The following is a 21,120-nucleotide window of genomic DNA, read 5'->3' as shown; positions in this document are numbered from 1 at the left end:
TTTGACACTGTTGGTGACCCTTTCCTCCTACATACTCTCTCCACTCTGAGTTTTCATTTCAGTGTTCTCTCTTATTTTTCTGCCTATCTCTCTGACCATTCCTCAGTTTCCTTTGTTGGTTTATCATCTTTATCACGCTCTCTGACTATGGATGTTCCTCGAGGCCCTCATCTTTCCTCTCTATGCTCTTTTGCTTAATGCTGTCATCAGCTCCAATTGATTTAATGATCATCCTTGTATACCACACTATTGCAAGTAATTGCTCTCCTTGCCTCAATTCACTCCCACCTTCAATCCATGATTCCCAGAACTTTCAAAATAATTTTCCTAAAGCACAAATTCAATTATGTCAGTCCCATAACACAATAAATTCCACTGGCTCCCTATAACTCTAGAATCATTTGTATGTCCACATTACATGAATAGGTAAGTGACAGAGCCAAGATTAGAATTCTTTTACTCTAAATTCAGTCTACTTCAAACGAGGATCATAATATAGATACAGACCTAGGAGAGGTCTCAGAAGTCTAGTCCTCCCATTTTGCAGTTGAGGAAACTGAGGTCCAGGGAGTTTAAGTACATTGTCTGGGGTCACAAAGAGAGTAAGCCTCAGAAGCAGAATTTGAATCTAGGTCATCTTGACTGTGTATTCTGTGTATGTTCTTTCCAGGGTACCACCCTATTTATTTTTTTAAAATCTATTTAAATAATGGAGAAATTTATAATTGCAATCTAATATGAAAGCAAGTACCTTTCAAATGAGATGTGGATACTTAAAATATAGGAAGTAAGATATGGAGAACCATACTATGTAGAAGAGAGCAAGTGTGGGTTAGTGGTCAGAGTCAAAGCTAGGAATTAGGAGCTCTTGTTCTACCAATTTGATTCCTTGTCACATTAGACAGATTAGATGGTTTGTCTGAGCCTTAATTTCATCATCTATAAAATGGGATTGATAGTAATAAATAAACCAATACTATCGGTAAATCCCTAAGCAAAATTCTTGAAATATTATAATTGAATATTTGTTCCCCATAGAAGATCATTCCAGTTTACCTTAATCCAATCTCATTAATGAATACCTTCATATCGATATAACTTTTCTTCCTCTTTTTTGTTTGTTTATACAGTCAGAAAAATATCCTGTTCAAGATACAGGTCTCCCTAAAGGTATGTACAATAGCTCTTTTCATTTTAATGTAGCAATTTTTATTTAACTGTTTGGTTAAATGATAAAGCAACTTTGAATCATAGGTCAGCCAAGATACAATTCTTTTTTTTTCATAATTTAAAACTATGTGATGAATAATTATGTATCTCATTTGACAAGCAGTTGCATGGTGTAATGGATAGAGTGCTAGCCTCAGAGCCAGGAAGAGTTGGATTCAAAACTTACCTGTGATTCACACTGACTGAGTGACTCTAGGCATGCCTTTTGATCTTTCCAGTGACTGGTTAGTGTTGTTTTGTTTCAGTCATGTCTGACTTTTTATGACTCCATTTAGGATTTTCTTGGAAAAGATACTGAAGTGGTTTGCCATTTCCTTTCCCTTTCTTTTGACAGATGAGGAAACTAAGACAAGCAGGCATTAATGACTTGCCCAGGGTTACACCTCTAGTATGTGTTTGAGGCTGGGCTTGAACCCAAATCTTTGGGACTCTAGACCCAGTGCTCTATCCACTTTGCTGCCTCACCACCCTCATGGCTTAGGCAACTCTTGAACAGAAAGTATGAATCTACTTTGGTAAAGGAGTTTTCTCATCAATAGTTGCTCATACTAATAAAATGAATGGTCTAGACATCCCAAAATATAGTGGCATCAATTTATAAACATATACATACATACATAAAATATGTAACCTTATTATATATATGCATATGTTTATATATAAATAATTTGACATTTGACTTGTTATATGAATGTCCCTAAAATGGATTTTGTGAGAATCTCTAAAAATTTCCTATTTTGTCTTCATCAAAATTTAACCAAAAACATTCTGTTTGTGTCCCATTTGTGTCCCACTCTAAAATGTTCCACATGCACATTTAAAGCTAATGAAGGGGTTTAGATACCTGAACCCTCTCAACATCCAATGCCAAGGCATAGCATAGCCCACTGAAATCACACAGTCTGTACTTCTATTGCTTACACTGCCGGGCAGCTTTCAGAGTTAGATTTTGTCATTGAAGCAAGTCAGGCAATTGTGAGATCACAGGCCTGAACATGTATATAGAACATTTGAACCTGACGCCATTGCCAAGTCAAAAATTTTGCTTTCCTTCTGAGGTCTCCCCCTTGGGGGGAGGAATAAGATGGGATGGGAAAGAGGAGGAGACAAGTAAACTCCCTGCAGTCAGGTAGAGCTGCAGATATCAGCCATTTAAATGGCAGAGCTAGAAAACCTTTCTCTCCTCTCTCAGTACTACCCAAGTGGGTAATTTTAGGTTCCATTACCACCATGGAAACAATGGGAATTCCCACCAAACTTGGGTTTCCCCAACAGTTTTCACACATGGGCAAATGATATCAATGCTGCCTCTTTGGAGGACTGGGAGGTACTTTCTGGGTTAACTTTAAGTACAGGCAAAGTAGAAACTGGCTGTATAAACTAACTGTAAAAGCCTCTGAGAAACTTTCCCCTCTAATCTGATAAAAACAAAGCATATACAAAGTCTCCCAAAAGTCTTAGTACATTTTGAGATCTGTATTTTGAACAGAATATTTTTCTGACTGTGCCAAAAAAAAAAAAGACTTTAGGAGACACCACATCTATATACTCTACTCCTTAATTATAGATTCATTCCTATTCTCCACCTCCATTGCTTCCTCATCCCTTAACTTACTAAGAACCCTGGGAAAAGTAATTTATGACTATTTGCTTAAGGTAAAGGAACATATTGCTAGGTTTTTATACTAGTGAAAAGGCAAAGAAGATGTGAGAACTGAGTTCTTGAACTGGAAAGAAATTAAAAGATGGGGCACCCAGGAGAAAACAGAGTGATAGAAAGGGAAGTCTAGGAGTGCCCAAGGTAAGCCCTGCCCATTGTATTTAAGAGAATTTTTCCAGAGGGGTCAGATTTTCCAAACTACTTAGAGACCTTTGCCCCACTCCTCCTTTGGTGAATAATTACATTTTGTAGGACCACTCAAGAAAAATATGAAAACACCCTCAAAATAAGAATGTTAAACCAAATGATCCTTAAAGTATCTTCTGGCTTCATTTTTCTATGATAAGAAAAGCAGCTATTTAAACACACAACCATTTACCTACAAACTGCTAAATGGCCTGAGTGCCATCTCCCACCCTTCTCTCTCTCTCCCTTTCTCTACCTGCCTCTCCTTCCCTCTCTTTCTCTCTCCCTCTCTCCCCCTCTCTTTTTCTCTCAAACACACATACTTTCTCTCAATCTCTCTCTTCTCTCTCTCACACACATACACCTACTTTATATATGATCCCATCTCTTATTGTAAATACATATCTAACTAAGGAGAAAGATAGGTTCATATAGGTGATTCATTTCAAAGAAGTTTTTAATTTTCAAAAATAATTAGATCATTTTTCATGTCTGCCCTATTGTTCCCCCCCCCCCTCCATACTTTTCTCCATACTCTGGCATAATAGCTATTTCCCAGCCAAGCTTCAAGGAAGTAGTCTTACCCTGATGACTAGGTAGCCAAATGCTTATTTCAGTAAAGCAATTGATGGTACAAAATTGGGTTTATCAGAGTTAGCCTCACAAGCCTAGAGACTTAATGGATTTAAGGAAATTAGGAGTGCTATAAAAATAAAAATCAAGGAAGAGATCAAGACACATGACAAGAGAAAATAATCAGAGGTTTCATTGTAAAGTGGCAAAAGTCAAGTATCAGAGATACAAATTGAAAACAGAGTTGGCCAAGAAAAAACCAAAGCTGTAAGTATAGATCTTATCATGCAAAGTCATGGTTTGACTCTTCGAAAGATATTGTATCAAATGTAAAGATTTCCTGTTTTGAAGAATAAAGCTTGTTGTTTAGCATGTTTAAATGCAAATTCTAGATTCTCTTAGAATTTGAGATTTATAAATGATTCACAGCTAGAGTGGTATGCATCACTATGGAAAGATTATGTTGGAACTTTTGCTTAACTTACCTATTTGATTTGAAGAGATTTTATGATTTATGTCCTTTAAAAATCACTTTATAAAAGCAATGAATTTTGCAAGTTACCACCACTTGTTTCAATTTTGCATTTGATGAAAAGAGTTTTGAATTGGCCCTTATAATTATTATACAAATCAAACCAATAAGTCTTTTTATTTCCTGTTAAGAATCAAATTTTGCTAATTCATAATAATTGTATTATATAAAGAAGGGTCTATATAACTGAATTAGTAATATATATGTATATATGTAGGGTTTAAAAATGTTTTAATCCCTTATCTTTCATCGTAGAATCAATACTGTGCATTGGTTCCAAGGCAGAAAAATAGTAAGGGTTAGGCAATGGGGATTAAGTGACTTGTCCAAGGTCACACAGCTAGTGAGTATCTAATGATAGACTTGAACCTAGGACCTCCTTCTCTAAGCCTGGCTCTCAATCCACTGAGCCACAAAGCTGCCCCCTGTAGTTGTCTGTTTGTTTGTTTTAAATAAGGGTTAATTATTTTCACCTTTACTAAATTCATCCTCACATATTCCCATGTCTCATTGAGGTATGGAGATGACTCAGTGTTCTCAAAGAGTATGTCAGTGAGTCACAAGCTCTGGCAAATCCTAACACACTATGTTCTAACAAAATAGAGATTTCTTTGGGCCTGCCTGATTTAATAGATGAGTAATTTGTAACCATATATATTTTTGTATATAGTTAAAATAACAAACTTCTTTAAGAGTTTTCTGTTAGAGGTTGGTTAAACATACCTGGTGTAATGTTGGCTAATTTACCTAACACACCTTGTTCCCATAGATAATACAAAGATAGCCTGTGGGCCAGCCCAAATTAGAGGGCTTCAAGTTAATATGATTTTACTATATATGTCAAAAATAGATCTGATACACTTTCAGAGATCAGCATCTCTAATGAGATGAAAAGTCTTCTTAGTCCATCTTTACAGTTTTGTCACTGCCATTGAACAAATGCAGAAATTTTTCAGACTTATCTGTTAACATTTTCTATAAAGCATATGAAAGCTTTGTATGGGCACCATACTGTAGTTTGGAGCAAAAGATCAGGGGCTTAATTTATATGGCACTTTTACCAACATTTCATGGGAATAACTGATTTCCATATTTCCCATTTTCATGGCATCTGATAGACAATCTTCAATCACTGGTTTAATAAATGGAAACCTTTTTCAAAACAATAGATCTCATGATGTTGGTGAAGCCTCTTTTCTGAGCCCCACAATCCTAGTAGTGATAGAGGTGCATAGATAAGTGCTACTTTCAGTTATGCCCAACCACATTATTAAACATTTTATGACCTCCACTTCCCTAACAAATTACTGCCTAACCTGTACCCTTGCCATAGTTTTATAGCACTCACTAAAAATTTGTCTTGATGCCAGGTCTCTAGATGAATTTATAGTGCATTTAAAATTACCTCACAATAATCCTGGGAGGTAGGCACTATTATTACCCCCATTTTACAGATGAGGAAACCAAAACTGAAGTTTAAGTGACTTACTCAAGGCTGTATAGCTAGAAAGTATCTAAGGCAATATTTGAACTCGTGATTCCAAATTTATTCTTCCACTTTCACAATACTATGTTTATTGCAACAGTATTTTTTAAATATTAAAAAAATCACACCTATATAGACCATAATCTTTTGATTTTTTTCCTTGGCTTCTAAAAAATACTGTTTAAAAAAACACTCCTTTATTCACTACCATACCTACCTGTCCTCAAATGAATTCTTACAAAGATGGTGTACTCTATAATTCTACATTTGTGTCTGACAATAATACTTGCCCTTTACTACTACAGTCTTAGAATGAGCACTCTGAATTCACATGGACCCCCTAACCCTTTCCATGAACACTCTTTCTCACCCAGACATTGACTTCTTTAACTTTAGTGCCAACTTTTAAGTCAAATCATATTGATTAGAAACAGTCTTAAAAGGCAGAATGACACAGTAGGAATCACATTTGAATCACTCCTCTATTTCTTTTTTAGGATTTTTTGAGCAGTGGAGATGTGGGGCAGTGGAGATGGGAGGGAGGCAGGGAGAGATGAACAACAGGAATCGATGTGAAGTACAGTACTTCAAATTCCTTATTTAAATAAACACTATCATACTCAAACTATTGTAAAGATTGATCTAGGAATTTAGGAAAATGAACAGAAAATATATGGATTTGTGGCAATTACAGTGTCAACTATTGTGAGAATGCCAGCAAAGTTTAAGTCCCATATCCTGGACCTTTTGAAATTGGTACAGGGGAGATGCTAGGAGATGCTTCCTGTTAGCTTGGTTCAAAGATTGATGAGAATGGAAGAGAATATAAAAACCACAATGCCTATTCCTAGCTTTTTTCTTTTTAAACAAATAAGACTAACCTTTAATGTGAAAGGTCTAATTGTCAAATGGCTTTCCTTTTTTTGGAAAATGTTATGTGTAAAGAATTCATATGTCTGCTTTGTATTTCCCGGCTTTTTAAAAAAGCAAAAATGGGATATACACTCAGCTTCAGTCACATGGTGTGGCAGGAAAACATTGTCTTTGACTTATATAACTCAAGCTAAAAAGCTGGCTGAACCTCATTCTAATTTTTGATTGATGTTATCAGTTATAATACATACACCATGGGATTTTTATGACAGGTTGGAAGCTGTAAAATGAAGTCACGGGTGGCAAAAAAACAATAATGAACATGTAAACTTGAAGCAGTTTTTGGAAGCTATTATAAACTAACCTGCCCTGCCCCCCATTCCTTTCTATCTCTTTTAAACATTCAGAAGGAAACCACAACAGAACAGAAACTATATTGCTTTGATTTTAGGGAGTAAGACCGAAAGAAGCCAAGTCTGAATGTACTCTATAGCATGAACAGTTTTTTATTTTAATTTTTAAAAATATTTTTTCCATGTTTATATGATTCATTTCTTTCCCTTCTCTCTTCTCTACTCCCTCCCAGAGCCGACAAGCAATTCCACTGGGTTATACAAATGTTACCACCTGATAACTATTTTCATATTATTCATTTTTGCAATAGAACAATCTTTTAAAACCAAAACCGCAAATCACATACCCATATAAACAAGTGAAAAATCATGTTTTCTTCTGGATTTCTACTTCCACAGTTCTTTTTCTGGATGTGTATAGCATACTTTCTCATAAATCCCTCAGGATTGTCCTGGATCATCACATTTCTACTAGTAGTAAACTCCATTACGTTGGATTATTCCACCATGTACACTTTCTGTGTACGATGTTCTTTTGGTTCTGCTCATTTCACAGTACCATTTATTTGAACAGAATGTTTGGCAAGCAAATGACCAAGCACATTGAGAACATCATTTGTAGAAAGGATGAATGTATATGTCAGTTATTTTCATTTTCTTTATGACAAGTTTTGTGTTTTGTCTTTTTTTAGATAAAGAATATAATTCAATTACACTGAAAGTTCCACCAAGTTCTGACATAATGCATCAGGTAAGGAAAATACTTTAAAACTATATTTTTTAGAAAACCATCCACTTTTGTAATGCATCAAGATTTTGTCTCATCTAAGGAGGTTTTGTTTTTCCTTGGGTGTCCTTTTAAATAAATGAACTAAATGAAGAAATGACCATTCAAAAGAGAAAATAGAAATAAATACTTGGAAAAGTAAAAAAGTAATTAAAGAATGAAAATTCTTGCAGCAAAATAAATTCAATTATATTAGAAAAGGGTACGTTTAAACTAACTAGAAGTTTATGATAATTTTCATTAGAAGCAATGGATAGACAATGAGAACAGACATTCCAGACAAATATTAATAGGATGGTGATTTTGGAATGAGTTTTTGTATGCATCCCAATAAAATCATCCATCTCTACAATTTGCATTTCTTTTAATCATTGTGGTGTCTAAAAATTTATAATCTGGATTTTGAAATGCCTATTTGTCTGATGAGGGTAAGTGATTCATGCTCTGTAAGTTAAAAATGATAGTTTCTTTCCTTCATCTTATGTTTAGTGTGAGGGGAAGAGAAAGTATGGTGGTGTTTTGCTTATGGTTTTGGTCTAGCTAAAATCAATGTAATTATTTACAGCACTCAATTCTAGGAACTAGAGTTTCACTATGATTAATAAAATAAGCAGATGGCACATGAAAAATGGAAAACCAAAGACAACCAATAAGGAAAATATAAATAAAATTTTCAAGGTTTTTTGATTATTTTTTTTAAACCTTGGTAAAGCTGCCTGGAGTACTAGGCAGCAGCTGGCTTCAAAATCAGGAGGACCAGAGTTCCAGTTTCACATTAGATACAGCAAGTAATTTCATTCCTCCATGCCTGTAGGCATCTCTAAGATGATTAGTCACTTATCTGATGCTTATCTAAATTGGTAGAAAGAGTTTCTTAACCTGGAGTTCCCCCTACAGTTGAAATCTTGGTCTAGTCACAGAGGGGGGAAAATGTTATTATTGTAGACTTAAAAGAAGTTCAAGTGGGACTTATTGAATGGCAAGAATTCATTCCTTTTGTGAATCAAAATACCATTGGGGTAAGCATTTTAAAATGTTTAATCTGTGGGGAGGGGGGGAAACTTGATACTAAGAAGTTCATTTGGTAACCAAAGAGTGAGATTTTAATTTTTTGCTTGTTTATATCATTCTTTGTAAGATCAGCCTTGAAGGACAGATTCTGTCTTTTTTATCAGGATTTGTTTTTCAAAGAAACCTCTAAAGTTGTTATCAAACAAGGAAGCAAAATCTCAGGGGTGAGGTTTTGTTTTTTGTTTCTGGTTTGGGTTCTTTTTTGCCTTGGCACATGACTTAACTTACATAACTTTTTACCAGAAGCTACTCTGTTGAACGGTAAATGCTTTTTCTTTTCAAAAGTTCTTAAAAGGTCCTAGAATTTCAATTTGGTAAAGGAGATAATTTAAGAAAAGGAATAGTCTTTCTTTACTGTAACTTTGTGAAATGGAGAGAAATGATTTGGTTTAGGGATTTCACATTGGTGTCTCAGCACCTCATCACAGTTGGGTTGTCCATCCCTTTTCAGTAACTTAAAACTCATTAGTAAAATTGTGCAATAACTAGCATGTGCTAAAACTATATTTAGAGTATTAAATATTTCCAACAGCATGTCTTGCCTCAAGGTATGCTGGTTCTGTCCTGCACCTTCCATAAACACAAAGTAAATTTTTAACAAGACAAATTTGTAGGTTTGTTTAGTCTTGCTCTTAAAAAATTAGTCTGTAATAAATCTTTATTATTAAATTGTGATATTCTCAGTCAGATAAAGTACCTCAGTAATAAAAAGAGACTGTACATTAGTTGTGGAATGGGACACTGTATCCCACTTACAGTTAAACTCTATCTCTATTGCAGTTAAGTAGAATCTTCAGACCACATCTTTGTGGTCTTTTCTCTTCTTTCTTAAACTTGCCCTGACCCATTAAAAAAACAACATGAGATGGAATAAAAAGAAAAATAAACCATTTTTGAAAACTTGAACCAATGACATCTCAAGGTTATTGCTTTTTACTTTAGTCAATCTCTCAATCTATCAAGGATTTACTCAGTACCTACAATGTTCAATATTCTGGGGACACCAAAATGTAAATGAGTCAGTCCCTGACTTTGGGAGCCTATATTCTATTTGCAAAGTAAAGTATTTTGTAAACCTTAACACACTATAAAAATGTGAGTTATTGTTGTTGTTTTGAAAGCATAGAACTATACTCAAAAGGAAATTCACCTTGTTAGAAGAATTTTGGCCTGAAGTCAAAGAGTAATTTTGATAATAGACAAATTTTAAATTTTAGATGGCAACTAAAAAAGGTAGACATCATACTTGGCTTGAATTTAGCTTCAGGACAATGAATAAAGTTTTCTCACAAGACAGAAATTGGACCAGACCCATAATTAAATGAAAGGGAACTGAGCTAGTTCCAGAATTGAATCACAAGATGGAATCAGTGTAGTTCACTCAGTTCCCACTATCACTTTCTGTTTTAATCCCCTCAATTTCCTGAGGGTCAATTTTCCAACTTGGTGAAACCTGCCAGATATCATAGTTTTATACTCTGCTGTCATAACCTTTGAGAGTCCAGAGTCATTTCCATGCTACAAAAATGCATAAGAGCAATTGGTGGTTGTCCTTCATACTTGAAGAGACATCATGGTGTTGAGATAAGTGTAAGGTATTCTGACCATAGCTAATCAGAACAATATTAGCTCAGAAGCCTCTCTTACAGATTGAGCCCAAATTGTTCATATAAACATTTGGAGTAGAAATTGCTCTAAATTTTCACATCTCACATTTCTTGTGAATTACTATGGTTTTACTTTGTTCATAGAGCACACAGCACCTTTCAGGCATGCCATGCTGGATGGTCCTTTGCCAGTGTCTCTCATGTCTTACAATTGATATTAGAATTCTTCAGACACCTTTAGAGTATACCTGTATTCCTTATATGTCTTGAGTACATGGGTTGGTATAATTAAGTTGAAAAATAAATCCACTGACAGAGTCAGAAGAGACTTCAGAAGTCATTTAATTCAGCCTGTGCCTTAATAGGGATTCCTCTACAAGAGATATTTTTTCGCTCTCTTTGGGCCATGAACCCTTTTGGCTGTCTGGTGAAGCCTATGGACTTCTTGGAATAATGTTGTGGAATGCATAAAATAAAATATATGAGATTACAAAGGAAACCAATAAGAGATTCTAGGGGGGTGGAAGTCAGGAGGTCGCATATATGAGGCATAAGAGTCAGCCAATGCAAAGGTTTCGAGATTCAATTGGCTCAGTCTCATGATTTCCTCTAGCTCTTTTCAACTGCATGTGATTAGAAATAGAAGAGATGGAGAATGGGAATAAATTGGGGTTGGGGTTTGGTATGGTTGAATATCAATGAGAAGGGAGGAAGGGTAGTGTGGGATTTAAAAAGTAGAGAACTTCAGAGTGTTGTATTATAGGGAGGAATCTGGAAATGGAGGAAAAGGAAGTTAGATCAGGGATGGTAGCCTGGGATAGGTACTGGTGGGTGTAACGATTAGGGATCCCAGTAAAAGAATGGGTTTAGTAGGGGCAAGATATAAGGAATAGCAGCCTGAAAAGAAGTTGTGATCTGATAAAGGATTTCAGAGTTGGGGTCATTAAAGTGAAACAAGTGGTAGTGCAAGCAAGGATATGACCATCCTTGTGTATGGCTAAGGTAGACTATGAGACTAGGCTACAGAAGTTGGAAGCTACAGAAATTTAATTTGGAGGAGCAAGTATTAGAGAGGACATCAATATATATATATATATATTCAAGTTCTCTCAAGTGAGACCAGGAGTTGGGGTACGGAGGAAGACTGAGCCAGATACTGAACTTCTTGAGAGAGAAATTAACCTCTCTGATCCCCAGTTTCCCCATCTGTAAAATGTGGATAATAATAGAGCCTGCCTTGAAGAATCATCATGAGAATCAAATAAGGTAATATATGTAAAAACACTTTGCAAACCTTAAAACACCCTAAAAATGTCAGCTGTTATTCTCCATGGTTTTTAAAAAAAGATCCCTAAAAGAACATGTCTCCAGGCTCAATATCATTGAATGCATCTCATCGAGGCTTAGTATCTTGAACTCACTGAAGATAACTAAGTGCTGTATAACAACCTTCTCACTAATTCTGGGTTTCAGTACCCTTTAAGTACCCTTGTTCTAAACTTTTTAGTGTCAAGATTGGTATTCTTGATAGAAGGAGCAGAAGTAAAAGGAAAATCAATTGTTATGGCTTTTTTCCCCCATCATTTAATAAATTTATCCTGTCTCCCCTAAATAGTATTCTGATACCTCCTTTGATCTATCTATCATACCCAACCTCTCTGAGCAAACCCTTTTTGTTCTATTAATTTTCATTGCTCATTCTAGCTTTGGAGGTCCTGCCAGACAAGCCTATTTCCTTTTCTGAATATATATGTCCTGGGATACATCTTATATACCACTTCTTGTGGTCAAGTCTTCATTGATATTGTGCTACACTTACCACCATTTATCATTCCATTGGCCTTTGGTTCACCCATAGTTCCCATTCTTTGGAGATTTTGGTATTCCATGGTTTGTAGGTGTATAGTATCACTAAGAAATGTTAGTTTTAAAAAGAAGAATCATTTTCAAATGATAGCTTTGAATCATTAAAAATATTGTATGGTTAATCAAATGATCTCTGTTTAGTCAGTATATAACTGTGAAGACCTGCTCTGGTGTACAATAACATTTTCTAAAGCCTGCTTGTTCATTTTACATATGTTTATAAATTATTCTTTTAACTTGCATTTAAAAGTAAGCTTAAGTTCATGGGACTATATGGGAAGAGGAAAGAGAGAAATTAAATTCCTGATCATGCCACCATTACTCACTAGAAGGAAGATGTAGGATCTGGAGAAGATGTCAGATGAGAGGAAAGTACACATAGCAGCAATATTCATCATTCATGCCCTAACTCAGAATTTAATGAAGTATTTCATAATTATAATAATTTGATTACAGCTTAATAATGCTAATCCTGGGGAAAGAGTAGCTCATGCATTTGGACTATTTTACTCTAGTGAAAAATGAAGGTTTTTAAGAGCAATTATTAATACTAGGTGGCATTGCTGTGGATAGTGTTGGACCTTGTGTTAGGAAGGCTCATCTTCCTGAGTTCAAATCTGACCTCGGACGCTTATTAACTGTGTATTTTATAGTGATTGATGGAGTTAATCATATGTGCTGCTCAAAATGTTATCTTTCTTCCCCCTTTCCTCTAATAGGTATGTAAGATTGAGCATAAAGAGGAAGTATTTTCTATATTAATTGTGTTTAAATCTTTATTTAGCTGGCTTAGTGTTTAACAGCTTTTTAAAACAAAGTTTAGATCTAATGTTATTTTAAGATTTTGAAATTAAACAAACATACTTCAAAACTTTAATATCTTCTTTCCTGTAACAATTAATCATTTGATGGATTTGGTTTACCCTTATGGAAGAGAGAAATTGGAAAAGCATGCAAAAGACAGAAGCACTGGAGGCTGATGACCTGTCAGTCAAATGAATGTTCTGATTTGGAATGTTATCAGGAAAACAGTTGGAGGTAAAGCCAACTGCTGGCTGGTTGATAAATTTTGGGAACCGTTTCTTCAATTGTCTATGAACCTTTGAATGTAACACACCAGCTGTACTTGATATCTTGGTAACATCTTTGAGTGGAAAAATGTTCTCAGTGTCACTATTTGTCTTAATGTCCTTGTTACTGTCATTTCCCTGTGCATTAGACTTTGCTTTCTTGGCCTTTCTGTCTTTCTCTTTGGGTGCACTATCTGCCTGACCATTTCCCTTATCCTTAACCTGATCTAGCCCTTTTGCCTTGAGGAATTCTTCAAACATGTTCTTAACAAGAGTCTCTAGGTTTGTAGCCACTACTATTATCTGTGCTGTCTTTCTAGGAGTCACAAATCTGTAAATGTTCTTAAGATAGGTCAGTGTCTGTATTGCAGCCATGGAAATGATGTAGATCTGTGTCAAAATTTGCCAGAGAATGGTTTCTTTTTGGAATGGCAACTGTAGTATAAACATAGTGGTATTGATAATGTATTCCACTGAATATACTATCATGTTAGTCATTTTGATATATAAGATAGTATAAATCCAATAGCCTGTAATAGCTGCCAACACAACTACCCCACAGATCACTTGTTTGAACATCTTTGCTGTTGTTTTAGGATTGTGAAGTTCAGTCAGTCTGGGTGCCAAATTGTAATAAATTATAATAAGGGATTATATTGATTGGTAATTCATAACTAACAGATCAGGCAGTTATCTTCTTTCTTCTGTCTACCCTCCCTTCCTCCCATTTCCTCACTCTCTTCAGCCTCCCTTTCCTTCCCTCCCCCTTCCTTCTTTTTCTTCTTTCTTCTTCTAAATCACTCAGGGTGAGTTTATGATGTTCATATGAAATACTCTTTCTCTTCTTTATCTTAAGTAAAGGGCTTATTTGGGGAAAACAGGAAAGGATAGAGAATGGAGGTAAGAGGGTTGGGGATTTCCCTAATACTACAGTGATTCTTAGATTGGAGGATTTTGGAATATAGTTCAAATTGAGAGAAATGTCTGATAGGTCTGGAAGTTCAGTCACTATCATCAACAGAGCAAGTCAGAGAGATATCTGGACTTTTGCCCTTCTTTCTTCTGCTTCTTAATCACCAGAGAAAATAGCCTTCTTCCTTCCTTCAAGGCCACAAGGGAAACAAAGTCCAGCCAACAGTTGGTTTTGCCTCCCACTGTTTTCCCAGTAACATTCCAAATCAGAACATTTGTTTGACTGACAGGTCATCAGCCTCCACTGCTTCTGTCTTTTGCATGCTTTCCCAATTTCTCTCTTCCACACCCTCAAGTTACCTTTTATCAAACAACCACAAGCAGATATAACAAGGCAAAGTATAATACAAGGTATCCCCAAAGTCTGAGTGTGTTTTTTAGCTACTAAAACTTAAAACTTTAGTTTTTAAACTTTTAAGTTTTTAGTAGCTTAATACTGCTACTTTTTTACACTTTTGGGACACCTTGTATATGTAACCTCACGTTCATGACTATATTTCAGTTTTCTTTTTCCTTGGATCGAAATGTGCTAAAACTCAATGTGACATGAAAATGCAAACTTCCACTTTATTTGAAAATTACTAGAATGTTCTTTTTTAAGTAGGCATATAGATTGTTAGTTATTAATGTTCTCTTAGTAACATTTTTTGAAAATAATACCACTCCTGAATTTTCCCCCTTTCATTTGATAATGTATATTCTTTTCGCTCTTTGAGATTTCAAATTTTGATTCCTCATTTCTTCCAAAATCCCTTGGGCCCAGAATGGATTTCTTTTACCTATTTTTGCCCTGGTCCAGCTTATTCTCCTAACTACATCTTCTTGAAATACTATATTCACTTACTCATACCTGACCTATATAACATATTATCATTGATGATGAGAATAGATTGTTATAAACGTGATGGTAAAACTGTTCCATTTGCTGTCTATTTGTTATCCTCTTTCATTTTCATCTGATTGGACTTAGTTGGGTCTCATTCCAAACTTTCTGCAAATGGCTTTTCCCTTCTATTGCTTTTTGCCATCTTCTGAAGTGATATAATTAATGGTCTTTTGGCATATTTTCCTATAATGTTTTGAGATAAGTTGATACTTTAAAATGATTACTTTTGCTACAAATCTTGTTGCCTGTCAAGGACAGCAACTATTTGCTCACAAGAGCAGTTTCTGGATTCCTTTGACATGCCAATGTAGTACTTGTTTTCTTCAGTGGATTAATCTTTTGTATGACATGGTGATAAGTGGGGGGTCAACATCTTTACCTTTATTTGTTGCTCATTTTTCAGAGCCATTGCTTATTTGAATAGATCATATTGGAGAAGCTATAACTGCACATCATGTATTCCCATATTATCTTTTCTGCCACTTGAGAGTTGATTGCTAACTTAAAAAAATTAATGTGACTACATTGATTGCTGATTCAAAAATTACTTCCACATCATTAACAGTTTCCTGTTTTTAAGATATAGCTACTATTTAAAAAAAATACTATTCTATGCCCAATTAGGGTCAGAACCTTTTGCATACTTCTTGAAGACAGTATCAATGACATGTAAATGAGTCTTTTGAGTCTTTTAAGCCTTTGAGTTCTTTCATTTCTTAATCCTAGCCTATATTTTTGAATATTTTTTCCTATCTTCCTATACCCTCCTTAATATTCAAGCTATCTAGTAACAACAAGTCTTGGATTGATGTGCCTTGGAGGCTCTTAGGTTCAGAGGATTTCAGGCAGCAAGGGATCATAGAGATTATGTCATCCAATTTTACATTTAAGGAAATTGAGACCTAGCAAGATTAAGTGACTATCCATAAAGGTGGCTGTCCTATAAGGATTCCTCTCAAGTAAGAGATAAGATAAGAAGAAATCTGATGGATACTAAAGGTCATATTCTTCCTGTCCTTATCTACTTCATTTTCCTGAATCAAATCATAACCCAGGGCGGGGGGATAGCCCCTTTATCAAAAAGTTCTGTTACATAGATTCATGTGAATCTAGGAAGACAGATAAACCTCTGCTTTCTTCTATTATAACAGTTCCCAGCATTAACCTTTATTCATTCATTTATTCATCCTTGAACAAGAATGTATTTCTGATTGACTACTGTCTTGGTTGAGTTTGAACTAGCATACTGAACATCAAATATGAATTTTTCTTGTCTCTTTTACAAAAATTCTTCAAATTTCTTGCAGCAAACCACATTCCTTTAAAAGTCAAGACTGTATTGTTTATTTAGTTAGCTGTAAGTGATTTTTCAATATTATTCAAGGTTTATTTTTTTAATAGACCTGTGATTTCAGTAGCTATAGGCAGCTTCTGGTATCTTCTGATGTCACTACCTTACCAATAAAGAATCACACCTGTCTGCAATTAGTATTGCCTGGCAACCTGTAAGTTAAATGACTTCTTGGGCTTCTCACACAACTAGTATATGTCAGAGTCAGGACTTACACCCATAACACTATGTTCTCTCTCTTTAGGGTTAAGTTTCTACCACAGTGCAATTAAGTTACAATTAGGTATATGATATTCATCATTTTACCAACGTAAATTAGATTGAAAAACACTACCCTGAAAGATAATAATACATTTACCAAACAGTAAGGGGGAAATTTTTTTTAGAAAAAAATTCTACTTTGAAAATAAAAAGCAAAATGGAATGTAATTATTTTATTAGTTTATGGTGAAAAATTAAATTAAATAATAGGAGAGAAAGAAGTTAGGGAAAGCAACTAAAATAACCTTATTTCTTAAGTAAATAGGTCAGTTTGAAGGGAAGGAAAATAATGATAAAAGGAGCTGCTTGTATGGAGTTCAGAATGCTATGAGAGTGAAAAAGGTTCGAAATAGCTACTGTAGGGAATGAGATCATAAGCCAACACAAAGAGCTTGAAAAGGGATTGTCAAGCATAACAAAAGACCTAATAGATTTTTTTTACTGTCTTTTAAAAATTTTTAATAAGTTTTTATTGATGCCTTCTGTTTTTTTTCTTTATCATCCTAGTGTTTCCTTGTATTACTCCTCCTTCCCCTCTAAAGGAGTCATCCCATAAAGCAAATAGCATTTTATAAAGCCAAAAAAAATGGAAACATCAGCACAACCAATCAATACAGTAAAAAAGTCCCCAAATATATGCAACCTCTGTGGGCCTCTCACCTCACCTCTATAAAAGGATGGGTTGGAGCTGAATTCTCATATCTCTTCATTCAAGTCAATAATTCAATCCAATAGACTTTTATTAAGTACCTACTATGTGCTAGGTAGTATGCTTAGCACTGGGGATTCAATTAAGAAAAAAGAAAGATAGTCTCTGCTCTAAAAGATCTTACAATTTAATGGGGGGAAACAACACACAAAAGGAAGCCAGAAAGCAAGGAATTAGGAAGATAGACTCCAAGTGGTATCCGGTGTTAGGGGCATCATATTCCTTAGAGTTCAAAGAAGTGCTGCAGAAAGTGAGGAATTAGCTGGAGAGTCCAGATATAGGCCTATATAAAGGAAAACTTTGGAAGGAGATTGATACTTTAAACTCCATCCCTCCAATCAGAGAGGAGAGCAAGCAAGGGAAATATTGCATATGCAAAGCTAAGGTAAATATGTTGATGAGATGTCAGGAAATCAACTTTTCATAGGTGGGAAATCATGTTCCTTGGAGTTCAAACCTAGCATAACTGTGAATGGAAAATTGAAAATCATGCTTGCTACATTCACTTTTTTTATTTTTGTGCATGTGGTAGTTTCTTCTATTAGCATTGTTGTAGTTATTTGGTTTATTATTTTCTTGGCTCTACTTACTTCACTCTGCACCAGTTCATATAGATTTTTTCATGCCTCTCTGTATTTATCACATAATTTCTTATAGCACAAATATTCTGTTACAGTTATATACTATAATTTCTTTATCCATTTCCCAGTCAACAGGTACTTACTTTATTTTCAATTCTTTATTCTTACATAAAACACTGTTATAAATATTTTGATGCATATGAAGATTGTCTTCTTATTATTAGATACCTTGGATTATAAGCCCAGTAAGAGAGTCTGGCTAAAAGAGACTAAAAATAATTTCAAAAAAATTTAAAAAATTAAAAAGAGACTAAAAATTACTTTCCAAAATGGCTATACCATTTTACAACTCTACCAACAATATAGTAGTGTGCTTGTCATTTTATAAATCCTCTAACATTGACTATTGCCCATCTTTGTCATCTTTGTCAATTTGCAGAGTATAATATGTACCCTGGGGTACAATGGGAAATCTTGACATAGAATCTTAATATTGGGAAAGCATCTCAGAGGTCAGAAGGTCCTTTGGTCTGGCCTTAACCCAGACTAATTGACAAGTGGTCATCTAGGGTCCACTTGAACATATTCATTGATAAGGAACTCATTACATACAGGTCACTCCCCCAAAGGAAAGTATTCTATTTTGAGAATAACTCTGTCTTTCCTTAGGTTAAATAAAATCTGCCTCCCTGGATTTTTTTACCCATTAGTTATAACCATGACCTTTAGGGTCAAAGAAAAAGAGGTTAATCTCTCTTTGACATGAAAGGCTTTCAATCATTTGAAATTAGCTATTATATATGTAATATATAATATATACATACACATACATAGCTATTATAGACATATATAATGTGTGTGCATATATATATATACACCCCCACCCTAACCCAACAAAGCTTTTCTTCTATAGACTAGGGATCTCTAGTTCCATCAACCTATACTCATATAATATAATTTTAATTTTAAGTCCTGTCTGCATCCCCATTTCCAACTTTGGATGTTTTTCATCTGACCATATTCATATCTTCTAGATATGGTTTGACTAGGTCAAAATACAAAACTGTCACTTCCTTCATTCTCAACCCTATATTTCAGCCTAAGATCACATTAACTCTTTGCAGATTCTTCCCTTATTTCTTAGCCCACAGATTTTTCAAAAGCTTCTAGTCTTCTGGGCTTTTTAAAATACAGAATATGAGGGGTGAGGTGTCTTCACAAAGTCTTGTTGTGATGACTTGTCACTGTTTGGAGATAACCTTGGGTTCTTGAAGCCTCTGCTAAGCTGGAAAGAATTTGAGCTTGAGTCTCAGCAATAGACTGAGCCAGCTATCAAAGGACCAGTCTACAGCGCAAGAGCCTCATCCCTAGTTTGACCCCACACAATGAATTCTTCAGCCATATCAACCCTGGAAAAACAAAGTAACTGAAAAATGTGTATTGCCAGGATTGCTCCATGTATTTTAATAATCAGTCCATTGAAGTGTGTGTGTGTGTGTGTGTGTGTGTGTGTGATGCAAACATGGCAGACAGAATACTGAACTGGGCTCAGAATTTAATTGGATTGCAAGCCAGATTGCATTTGGGGAATTGTGCACCACTTTCAAGTTTCTTGTTCCTCTAAAAGGCCATCATACTATTTATTCTTAGGCAACATGAAATAGTAAATATAATATTGGGTTTACAGTAAGGAAGTCTTGGATGCAAATCTTGCCTATGACACTTACTAGCTGTATGAACATGGGAAGTAACAACTACAAGACAACAACTAAGTTACATATGGGTTATCATTTGAATTGGTCAAAGGAATTCCCATTCAGACAGTTCTGTACCCCACTCCCTTTGCCCCCCTTTAAAAGAGCTAGAGGCTCTCTCTGCCACTAGAAGATGTCTTTAACATTTAAAATCCTTCAGAACCTGGTTTGAGTATACCTTTCCAGCTTTATCATACATTATTTCTCTTCCCTCATTTCAACTTATAGCCAAACTGGTCATCTTGCTGATCCTTTTCTATAACATTCCATCTTTTATCTCTTCCTCTTGCCTTTGTTCTGGCCACCTTCCATACCTGGAATAAACTACCACCACCACCACCACCCTCAACTTTCTCATAGAATCCCCAGCTTCCTTAAAAATTCAACTCAAAAAAGTACTTCTTGCACTTAAGCTACCTCTTGCACTTAAGATTATCCTATTCTGCATAGGATAGATGATTAATAAATGTCATTTAAATAGGCACAGAAACTGAAACAAAAAAGGCATCTCTTCCTTATTAGGTCATTGCTTTTCTACATCAAAAATTCTTCATTAGCAAAATTCAACAATATTTCCATTTAAAAATCAATTAACCAATCAAGTATTTATTAAGCATTTACTCTGTGCAGGATATTAGAGCATCTACTCTGTGCCAGATATTAGACTAGGTGCTAGAGATAGAAAGATAAAAAGAAACAGTTCTGCCTTCAAGGAGTTTCTATTCTATAGAATATATAAAATAAATATATACAATATTTTTAAAAGTTCTTTGTTCTCACTCTCTACAATCTGACTTCCAACCCCACCCTTCAATCAAAACATCTCTCTAGTTATTCATGATTTCTCAATTACCAAATCTACCTGCTTTTTCTTAGTCTTCATCCTTTTTTGACCTTTCTATAGCCTTTGACATGATTAATTACCCTTTTCTCCTTGATGCTCTCTTTTCTCTAGGTTTTAGTGATGCTATTCCTTCCTGGTTTTCCTCCTACATATCTGACCAATCCATATCAATTTCCTTAATCACATCATCTTCTACATTATGCTGTCTCTATTTGAATCCTATTCTCTTTTCTCTCTATACTAGTTCACTTGGTGGTCTCATCAATTCCCATGGATTCAATTATTATTTCTATACTGAATATTCTTAGATCTAAGTATCCAGCCCTAATCTTTCTACTGATACTGGGCATTTTTGGTTGCCTATTGGACATCTGTAATTGAGTGTCCTATAAATATCCTAAACTCAGTATGTCCAAAGTGGAATTCATTATCTTTCCCCTAAATCTGTCCTCTCTTCCAAACTTTTCT

At 35.0% G+C, this 21,120-nt stretch overlaps 1 protein-coding gene across 2 annotated transcripts in view; it reads left to right on the top strand.

The window, feature by feature from the left end:
- Nucleotides 1-21,120, top strand: part of EDARADD (EDAR associated via death domain) — an 81,950-nt gene that overhangs the window by 23,316 nt on the left and 37,514 nt on the right. For both annotated transcript variants that reach the window (XM_007481578.3, XM_007481577.3), the window contains exons 3-4: nucleotides 1,131-1,170; nucleotides 7,586-7,644. In XM_007481578.3, the coding sequence (XP_007481640.1) occupies nucleotides 1,131-1,170; nucleotides 7,586-7,644 (99 nt within the window). The remainder of the gene's footprint in view (nucleotides 1-1,130; nucleotides 1,171-7,585; nucleotides 7,645-21,120) is intronic.

This window comes from Monodelphis domestica, chromosome 2, assembly GCF_027887165.1.
Source record: "Monodelphis domestica isolate mMonDom1 chromosome 2, mMonDom1.pri, whole genome shotgun sequence".
In the NCBI taxonomy this organism is placed as follows: Eukaryota; Metazoa; Chordata; class Mammalia; order Didelphimorphia; family Didelphidae; genus Monodelphis; species Monodelphis domestica.
The sequence above is the reverse complement of the archived record's forward strand: the minus strand, read 5'-3'. Positions and strand labels throughout refer to the sequence as shown.